Source organism: Sesamum indicum, linkage group LG1 (genome assembly GCF_000512975.1).
Source record: "Sesamum indicum cultivar Zhongzhi No. 13 linkage group LG1, S_indicum_v1.0, whole genome shotgun sequence".
NCBI lineage: Eukaryota > Viridiplantae > Streptophyta > Magnoliopsida > Lamiales > Pedaliaceae > Sesamum > Sesamum indicum.
In genome coordinates this window covers 7,174,761-7,185,401 of record NC_026145.1, presented here as the reverse complement: position 1 = coordinate 7,185,401, position 10,641 = coordinate 7,174,761, and the positions used below count along the sequence as shown (strand labels likewise).

The 10,641-nt window shown below is 36.9% G+C and overlaps 2 protein-coding genes across 2 annotated transcripts; one reads left to right on the top strand and one right to left on the bottom strand.

The window, feature by feature from the left end:
* LOC105157715 (glutathione S-transferase T1) lies at nucleotides 3,382-6,371 on the top strand. The gene is made up of 7 exons (XM_011074169.2): nucleotides 3,382-3,608; nucleotides 3,746-3,819; nucleotides 3,907-3,967; nucleotides 4,372-4,425; nucleotides 4,992-5,071; nucleotides 5,454-5,659; nucleotides 5,981-6,371. The coding sequence occupies exons 1-7, from the start codon at nucleotides 3,544-3,546 to the stop codon at nucleotides 6,191-6,193; spliced, it is 753 nt and encodes a 250-aa protein (XP_011072471.1). The 5' UTR covers nucleotides 3,382-3,543; the 3' UTR covers nucleotides 6,194-6,371.
* LOC105157707 (tubulin beta-8 chain-like) lies at nucleotides 6,862-9,873 on the bottom strand. The gene is made up of 3 exons (XM_011074158.2): nucleotides 9,480-9,873; nucleotides 8,431-8,700; nucleotides 6,862-7,742 (listed from the first exon to the last, which is right to left on the bottom strand). Exons 1-3 carry the CDS (start codon nucleotides 9,871-9,873, stop codon nucleotides 7,069-7,071), a joined length of 1,338 nt encoding a protein of 445 aa, XP_011072460.1. The 3' UTR covers nucleotides 6,862-7,068.

The following is a 10,641-nucleotide window of genomic DNA, read 5'->3' as shown; positions in this document are numbered from 1 at the left end:
TCAGTGTACATATTAGTAGACAATTCATCACGTCAAAAAGTCCATGCAAGAGTCGTATCTATTGTAACACAAACTCCACTCCAGGATCTAGTGTGTTATCAAGTGCGTTCTGGATAGTTCAAGTTTTAGTGGATCATTGACCATCTCCATTCAAACAAAATCATGGAACAGATAGTATGCAATAATAATACGATTTTCCGCTTTGATAGGGTAGTACAATGGGCTTTTTTTTAATTAGCATTATAGGTAAATGCATTTATTATGATAAAATAATTGTAATAATAGCATAATTTGTTATAAAATATTAATATGATCATACAGATGATTAGCTTTATACTAAATATTGCAAAAATCACCCCAACCTAATTAGGTCTCAGTTATTGAGTTAAGCTTAGACAATACTTTTTAAACACGAACAACAATTAAATTTGGCCAAAAGAATTAATTAAACTGGCCCAACCCCACTTACATTCCTAGTTCCCTCCATCCTATGGAATTCTTTTCAATCATCTGCGCTTCTTTTCAGTATATAACACCCTCACCCCCACCCCCAAGAGTTAGACAACAGCAGGGATGGCGAACAATCAAACGCCAAGGACGACCGCGTTGTAGACCACATGTTGAACAACGGTACCCACAACACTTATGACTTCTTCTTCTTCGGCGACTCCATCCTCACAATCGTCACCCACGACCCCAATGTCGCCACCCGATGGATCGCTGAATTCGAGTCCATCCAAATGTTTGCTCCATCATGTTCCGGGCCAGATTGTGTTTCAAATTAAACAGCTCACCTGGAGATTGGAATCCACCAATACCTCATTCTCATTCCTTCAAATGATACCTAACGCCCTGATATAGTGTAAGAAAACATTTCACGTTACAGTATCCATTATCGTAAAGATAGTAATTACCTAAAAAACAACATAAGAAGCAAATAAAATAAAAATCATAAAAAATTATTTTATTTAATTTGATATGAAATGTACAAAAATTATGTGAATGATGGTGATATATCTGCTGGCACTTTTAAACCAATAGGTCGGTGTATAACTCATGCAAAACACGACTATCGGCAGCACTACCTTCCCACTCACTCAAAATGTATATAAATTTGTCTTTCATATTATATACATCAAGCACATTAACAGAAACTTGCCACTTTTAATTTCTACAACGTCCCTTATCCTAGTCGAGAACACAAACCTCAGTATATGTTCCGTCTAGAGCACCCAAACATCCCTGTTATTCAAATCAATAAATTAAGATTCAATGACTAATGGTTAACTCGACATAGTGCTGATTGTAATTGAATACAATTCTAAAATAGGTTTTATGTAAAAAAAAAAAATAATACCTTAAACCATCACCATCGTGAATCTTGGCAATCGTTGCCAACTAGAATTGGTCGTGCCAACAATATCGAATTTAAGCGTAGAACAGCCTTCAAAACTTAGTTAACATGCTTACTTATCATGCAGTCGCTACGTGTAAAGTCATGATTCATGACGCAATTTTTCTTATGGTGGGCAATTAAACTCAAGAATATTGCAACTTGTTCAATTACTGAAATGTGTTTGGTTGTTTGTAGACCACCAAAAGCATTCTAACAGTTGACATAGATGCCCAAATGCATTTCAAGACATGAGTAGATTATAACACGTTTCACATAATTAATATCAATTATTTGGCTTAGATATTTCACCTGATCGGGTATCCTATAATGCATTTTGTAACGACATGGACCAATGGAATTGGCCCCCAGACATTTATTTTTGCGACGACCTTGAATATTGCAAAATAAGTACAAACCAAATATTATTTCAATTATAATCAGTTGGATAGTCACGAATATCTTTACACGTTGAGCTATATTCATCTATAGAGAAGAACAACATCAAGAGCAATTCACCACTGAGTTGTCTACACAAGCAATTATGTCGAAAATTTCATACATAACTAGCATTTATCCTGGATTCAGCACATTTTTAATATTTTTAATTAACATAAAGGGCATACATATATGGATGTAAAAGAGTATAAAATATAGCAATACGAAACGATTAAAGTCACAACTTTTACCTTTCCAATTTAGCAGTAACAAATTGCGTAATTGCTAATTACCTAACAATTAAAATAAAAACTTTTTTCAAGTCTGAAAATACAATACAAGATTTTTAATCTAAATTACGGGAACTAAGCTAATGCGTAAAATTACCCACTAGACAACAAACAAACCCAACAGGCAATGTAAAATAAGTATTTTAAAAATTCATGCCTAATTTTACAACTCTAAAAATTAGTATGGGGTTGCATCTTCAACAACTAAACAAATCAATGATAAATAATAATCTATACCTCAAAGTAGATAAAGCAATTAATTGAACTTGAGGTTTCTTGAGGCAGATCGTAGACAATCAAGCAACCTAGGTATCCTTCATAATTCTTAGAAATCTAGTACTCTCGCAACTCTCCTGAAAATGTGGAGAAAATGGTTGATGTATTACAAAATGTAAGAAAGAAAGAAGCAAAAAATCAAACTATATTTTTATAGATAAATAAACTACATGAACAATATTCGAACTAAAAAAAATATGAGCCATGGGAGAAGAGGAAAACCGCTAGGAAGAAGGGGCGTTGCTCAAGGGTCAAGAGGGAGTGAAGATGCTGAAATCACATAGAAGAAAGTTTAACTTTTCATAAAGTTTCTGACATTGTATCATTTCATGGCTCAAGATGCACAGTGGGCAGGGCTGGGCTAATCAACCCAAGACCAAAACCAATAAAAAGTTGAGCTGGTTTGATCCAGGTCTGCTTGGGATCAGACTAGTCTTCGATCGATCCTAGAAATCAATATTTGGGACCAGCCCAGCCAACCCCAATAGCCTAGGACCACTTGGTCCTAGACAGGGGCTGGGCCTGTTGGTTCTTTTTTCTTTTTAAATATTGGTTCTACCCCAATATTCTTAAGTATTATTTTTCCATACATAAATTTTTGTGTGATTTAATTTATTATTCATTTATTTTATAAAAAAATTATAAATTTAAATAATTATTTATAAGAAGACCTCAATATAATTTAAAAAATAATAATAAAACAAGTACATTCGTATCTGATGTTCGCCTGGTCCAGGCCTCAACTCGGGCCAATCCATGGACTGAACATAAGTTTAAAAATGAATTCAATTGGGACCCACTTAGAGGCTCAGGACTGCTCCAAGATCAGCCATAAATAATAATAGACTGGTATTGGACTGAGTCTTTTCAGACTGAATCATGCAGATTTGAGCTCACCTAATCCACTTTGTACCATGAATCATGACTAATCGTTCAAATTAGAGGTGGGCTTGATCCAAAGAAATCCAATCTGGGAAGACTTGCGTACATTTACTATATTACCCCTACCTTACCCACTCTGCTCCAGCCGGACAACAACCAAAAGTACAAGCTCAGCGAAAGGCCATCTAGCGCCCTTACTCTGCCCGTCATTGATGCTCGTGGTGTAGAAACAAGACAGAGAGAGATAGAGAGAGAGCGAAGAAAATGACTCTGAAAGTGTATGCAGATCGAATGTCCCAACCGTCGCGCGCAGTTATCATTTTCTGCAAGTAATTTCTCTTACTACTCACTTTTCATCTTCTTTAACAAATGAAATCTTGATTTCCTTCAAATTATGTTGCTGGGCAAGTTGCAAGTACATCTGCAGATGGAAAAGAATTATAATTTGATGTGGGTTATTTTTAAGATTGAATGGGATAGACTTTGAAGAAGTGAGAGTCGATCTTTCCAAACGCCAGCATTTAACTCCTGAATTTCGAGGTATATATTATCTTGTACTACTCAGTTACCTGCAGTAATTTCAACTTATAAATCCTTCTCCTTTTTTGGTTTTTCAATTTCGTGCAGAAATCAATCCCATGAAGAAACTGCCTGCTATAGTGGATGGAAGGTTTAAGCTTTTTGAGAGGTATCCTCATATTCTAGACCCCAATTTTAATTTGTTCTGGGGTTATTTGATTGTTTGGGAGGTTAATAAATATTTGTATGTTGCATGAGAAAATGAAATTTTATTGGAGTTCTAACTGTCTAATTTCATGCTAGGGACATTTGTCTGAAAATATGCTCGAGTAGAGAGTATTTGAAACATTTTGATCCTATGCTGCCATAAGGAGTGCAGAGTTTTCTTTGTGTGTGTTAGATTAGAATCATTTGAACTGGATTGTGTGTATATAAAGTGTGCAACATTGCCTTACAGTGTAGTTATGGCTTGGAACTCATCTACGTATGCTTTCTTCACGCGACCTTTTTAAGAGGTCATGACCAGATATCAGTATTCAACCTATTTCACCTTTTTTATGGAATGTTTTGCAGTCATGCGATTCTGATCTACTTGGCTTGTGTTTTTCCTGGAGTTGCTGATCATTGGTGAGTTCCGTTGGATTATTCTATAAGTCTCCAATAGAAGGTTTCCTGCCTGAATAATATGGCATCTAGAGCTCTAGAGTTGAAATTTGAAATATGAGTTTATTTAGACTTATATTTTCCGTGGCTCAGTTTTGAAGGCTCTGTTCTTATGTCTCTCGATAAAATACAGTCATTGTGATAAACGGACCATATATATTCATGTGTGTTATCAATTGCTAATTTTATAGAAATATTCGTAGCTGGTAATTTGCTAGTATTGTTTGGCCTTATTCACGATAAATACGTTAGCTACCCGTGAGTAATGTTTGGAAATGATTATACATGTGTGCTGTTTTATGGAATACATTAGTCTAACTGAACTGACTGCTTTATTCTTGATATGGATATTAGACAATTACTGAACCCCGATTACTCAAAGTGTCCTTGTTTTTCTGTGAATGGATCAATAAAATGGTCTCCTCTGTATAAAATGTTTTTTAATTCAAGATACTCGAAAAATTCTTATTATCTCTCAGAAATTCTATATCACAGTTCATATTCTGCAGCCTAATTGTTTTTGCTTCTAGGTATCCAGCTGACCTTTTCAAAAGAGCAAAAATTCACTCGGTGTTGGATTGGCATCACTCAAACTTACGTCGTGGTGCAGGTGTTCATTTGATCAGTACTTTTTTTTGGATTGGGTAATATCTAAGTTGATCTGTATTTTCGTTATTTTCCATGCATAATAATGGTGTAAGACCTTTTAGTTAAGTGGCTCGCAGAAATATCGGGATGAAACTCATATTAAATCATATAATATTATCCCATTCAGGGAACAAAAATTAATATAGATTGTTAATTAACTGTTTACATGGCATTTCTGGTTGTTATCATTCAGAGATAAAACTTTTTTGGTGTCCCAAGGCTCTGTACTCCTAGAAATCTGAATAATCTTTTACACAAGAAAAAGATGACATTTTGGTTCATGTTCCTTGTGTATATCTGATGGGGCTTTGGCTTTTTACATATTCCTTTGTTTCCACTTCCAGCTACATATGTATTCAATTCCGCTCTTGCACCTGCACTTGGGATGCCTTTGAACCCAGAAGTGGCAGCTGAAGGCGAGAAACTCCTTTCAGCCTCTCTTGCAAAGATTGAATCTGTCTGGCTCAAGGGAAAGGGACGCTTTTTGCTGGGAAGCTTACAACCTTCTATTGCGGATCTTAGTTTGGTGTGTGAGATCATGCAGCTTGAGGTAAAGATATATGTTGCTTATTCTTTCTATATGATCAAGGAAATAAGTTATTGCGGAATGACAGTCGAGCAGGGTATTCATTGTCCTTGATAAGTTGGCTTCACAAGGTGTTCTTGCTGTTCAATAATCTCTATGAGGTGCTCTTACCATATCCAACTCCCGACTATCTACTTTCTCGGAATGGGGTGCTTAATGTCGACATCCCTGATCAAGAAAACCCTTACGTCCTCTTATATTGTTAACTGATGATAGAATTGCTACTCTTACTTTCTTGAAGAATACTTTGTTTTATCCTGTTCTGTTTCTTATACTTTAATACAGGTTGTAGATGAGAAGGATCGTGAAAGAATATTAGGTCCCCACCAAAGAGTTTTGAAATGGATTGATGATACAAAGAATGCAACACAACCATATTTTGATGAAGTGCATTCAATCCTTTCCAAAGTTAAAGAGAAACTGAAGAAGCTGCAAGCTGAACGAGGAGTAAGTGCAAATGAGTCTATAGGAAGAACTACTTTGCACTCTAAAATGTGAATGCACCCTGGCAAAAAATGGCTGTAATATCAAAGTGGTTAAGTAGCTGCTCTTTATGTTGTCTGTTAGCTGAATCCAAGAGTAAAGACGGATCATCTTGCGTGTATAAATACCCTGCTGATAGTTTTGTTGTCGTATATGAATTCAATAAAAGATCCTTTCTGCAAATTTTTCATAACTATTACACTCATGAGGAAATTCTACCGTTCTTGTCCTGAATGATTTTGTTGATTAGTTATGCATTTATGATGAGAAATTTCAGAGTCTATCATTTCTGTCCGTTAACAATTAGATTAGTGTTCCGGCTTAAGGATTGTACACATTCAGGCATGCTGTTCTTGCTCAAGGCCCCGACAGTCTCAGTTTCCCACTGGAAATCTATATCTTTAGGCGTACAGCCTCAAGCTTCCTTTTATTGTTAACCTCAGGAGCTTCGTGAAGCCCATGTTAGGAAAATCACTGATTGGATCGACTAAATTAACAAGCAACCACCTCCAGGAAAGAAACTGGAAATGATTAATCAGCATTAACAGCTCCACAAATAACTGGTCCATGCTAGTATCAGGCTCTAATTGACAATTAGCAAGCAGAACTTGCTCCAGCCTGAGTTCACCAGGATCCCTAATTTCAATTTAGCAGCTTGGGCACGGTCACAAAGAAAACATAACTGAGGAAGTGCTAACACAAAACAATGACTAATAAGTTGGAAAACCAGAAATTTCACAAATATTACAGTAGATACTACTACAAGAGAATTGATGGTTAACGATTCATCAAGGCCAAGTAAAGAATCCCAAAATAAAGACTATCCAAACATACACACAAGCACCATGTAGAAGTATTGAATGTCGCGCAGAGATTGATCTAGTGTTCGCTCACGCCTCCTCTTCTTGATACTCTTCATCGTCTTCATATTCCTCATCAGCAGTGGCATCTTGATACTGCTGGTACTCTGCAACTAAATCGTTCATGTTGCTTTCAGCTTCTGTGAACTCCATTTCATCCATACCCTCTCCAGTGTACCAATGCAAGAAAGCCTTCCTCCGGAACATGGCAGTGAATTGCTCACTGACCCTTCTAAACATCTCTTGGATTGATGTCGAGTTACCAATAAAGGTCGAAGCCATTTTCAGGCCAGTGGGTGGGATATCACAGACTGTAGATTTCACATTGTTTGGGATCCACTCAACAAAGTATGATGAGTTCTTATTCTGGACGTTGATCATCTGCTCGTCCACCTCCTTGGTGCTCATCTTTCCACGGAAAACAGCTGATGCGGTGAGGTACCGTCCATGACGAGGATCAGCAGCGCACATCATGTTCTTAGCATCCCACATTTGCTGGGTGAGTTCAGGGACAGTGAGAGCACGATATTGTTGTGATCCACGAGAAGTAAGTGGGGCAAAGCCAACCATGAAGAAATGAAGTCGTGGAAATGGTATAAGATTGACTGCCAACTTTCGAAGGTCGGAGTTGAGTTGCCCAGGGAAGCGAAGGCAGCAAGTGACACCACTCATGGTGGCCGATATCAAATGATTCAGGTCTCCAACTAAAGCGCAAAAGAAGGATAAATAAATAAAATTATTAGAAGTAACAAGTAAAACATCATTCTCAAAGGAACAGCATTAACATCTACACAAGAATTGGTAGGATGTGACAGAGAACAGAATGGTAAATGCTGCACTGGCAAAAAGAGAAAACACTCCGTAAAGCAACAGATAGTAGGTGCTGGATATGTTTTACATACACTCCTAGAAGCAAAAGTTTGAAAAACTATGGCATGTCCATAGAAATGAAGCACACATAATTTCTTCAACAATCAAAGTTTCTCATTGTCAATTAGAAAAGTCTTTTATTAAATAAAAGTCGGCTTAGAACAGTCCTGGACACTAAATCCATTATAGCAAAGATTAAACCACAAACTCAGTACCACAGAACGTATGAGGAATACAATTTCAAGCATGCCAGTGACAACTGCAATTAGTAAGTGACAGTGTCACAGTGCTGGGACAATTTTAAATATGTAAGTAGTCATTTTATTCAGGATATGTAAATAGTCATTTTATTCAGGATAATCATATAAACTTTTTTGTCTCCCCCCCATTCCCCACCCCCCTTTTAATTATTAATTTCTATGAAGATGAGAGAACAATGCCAAAAGCACACTATTCAAGTGACAGTATAGATTGTCATAAACTTCATAGAGCAATATAATAAAGAGAAAACCTGAGACTTACAACTGGGAGTTGTGAGCTTGAGTGTTCTGAAACAGATGTCATAAAGAGCCTCATTGTCAAGGACCATACACTCATCAGCATTCTCAACAAGCTGGTGTACTGAAAGTGTCGCATTGTAGGGCTCCACCACGGTGTCAGACACCTTTGGAGATGGGAAAACAGAGAATGTCAACATCATTCGATCAGGGTATTCCTCCCTTATCTTCGATATCAGCAGGGTTCCCATCCCAGATCCTGTGCCACCTCCCAAAGAGTGACATACTTGAAATCCTGGAGAACACAAGAGATAATCTCATCAGTGAAACCAACAAAGAGATCTAAAGTTCAAGAATTATGTCAATGATCCATATAAAAGATGCAAAGTAATTTTAACAAAATTAGTTATAGGCTAATCACAGCTGGTATGAATAAATTCAGAAAAAAGAACCATCACAATTCACAAAGCTTCAAGTAACTAGTCATATATCACTATGCTTAGCAAAGCAAACCTTGCACAGGCAACAGATCAACAGAAAACAAGCATACATATGACACTCCATAGGAGATAAGAAAAATGGGATAAGTAGCATGCTTAACGAACATAACAAGGAAGATAGTATACCACCAATTATATATACAGTAAAAGAAGAGTCCATGAAACCTTTAAAATGTCAAATAACTTAAAACATACATCGTAATTCCAATCTAACGCAAATTCATTATTGTAGCATTTGGTTCATAAAATCAAATAATGTAAATTCATTTTAAGTGGAGCTTCTCCTAGATGCTCCAGACCACCCAAAAAACACAACCCTGATTCGAAAAGAGGGGCGTCTAAGTCTGCCATAAGAGATTATATACAGGGACCCCCAAGCACCAAAAAGGTCACAGCAAATGCAGCAGACAGAAAGCACAAACACAATTAAGATAAAAGGTTAAATTAACAAAGCTGGCAGTTTAATTACACGTATTATTGCAAAACACCACATAGACATGAACGGATCAATCCAAGAAAGCACGCCAAAGTGTAGTAACACAGAACAGGCGAAGGGCAAAATGGTAATATTCACCCTGGAGACAGTCGCAGTTCTCAGCTTCCTTCCTAACTACATCAAGCACAGAGTCAATGAGCTCAGCTCCCTCCGTATAATGACCCTTAGCCCAGTTATTTCCAGCCCCGGACTGCCCGAAGACGAAGTTGTCGGGGCGAAAGATCTGACCGAAGGGCCCGGACCGTACGCTGTCCATGGTCCCCGGCTCGAGGTCCATGAGGACTGCTCGGGGAACAAATCGGCCACAGCTGGCTTCATTATAGTAGACGTTGACGCGCTCGAGCTGGAGATCGGAGTCGCCTTGGTAGCGGCCGGTGGAGTCGATGCCGTGCTCGGTGCAGACTACTTCCCAGAACTTGGCTCCGATCTGGTTGCCGCACTGGCCTCCCTGAATATGGAGGATTTCACGCATTGTCCCAGATGTGTGTGTGTGTGTGGTGTTTTAAGGTTTTTGTTTTTGTGTTTGGGGGAAGTGAAGAGTGAGAATGGAGAAGGGAAAGGGTAAGAGGGAGAGATATATGGGGGAGGGAAAAAGGGAAAATTTTGAATTTGGGTTGTAATTACCTGCAACAGTCACTGGCTTCTACGTTTGCGACTGGATATGTGACCAATGATGTATGGAAGAGACATTACAAAAGTTTATGAAGTTGGAACTTTCTCTTTTTTTTTTTTTTCCGCTAAATATAAATTTCATTAAGCAAACGAAGTATAGAGGTACTATACAATATATTTCAAAGCTAGGCATCCCCCTCAACAAGTCAGAGATACGCCGTAAACGATAAACTTACATGAGCTAATAGAATAGAGTAGGGGTGGCAGTGAGTCGAGCTCGACTATTTTTGTCTCGAGCTCGAGCTCAAGCTGATTTTTTTTTTATTTTTTGTTTATTATTTTTTTTTTATTATTATTATATTAAATTATACAAATTATCATTTTTTTTACATAAATCTATAAGTAATAAAATAGATTGTATAATGCATACTATTTTATTTTTTTTATTAAATAATGAGAATTACCAAATTTTTACATAAATTTATAAGTAAAAAATAGATTGTATAATGCATACTATATTATTATTATTATTATTATTATTATTATTATTAGATTAAATAATGAGAATCACCAATTTTTTATATAAAGTTATAAGTAATAAAATAGATTGTATAATGTAAACTATATT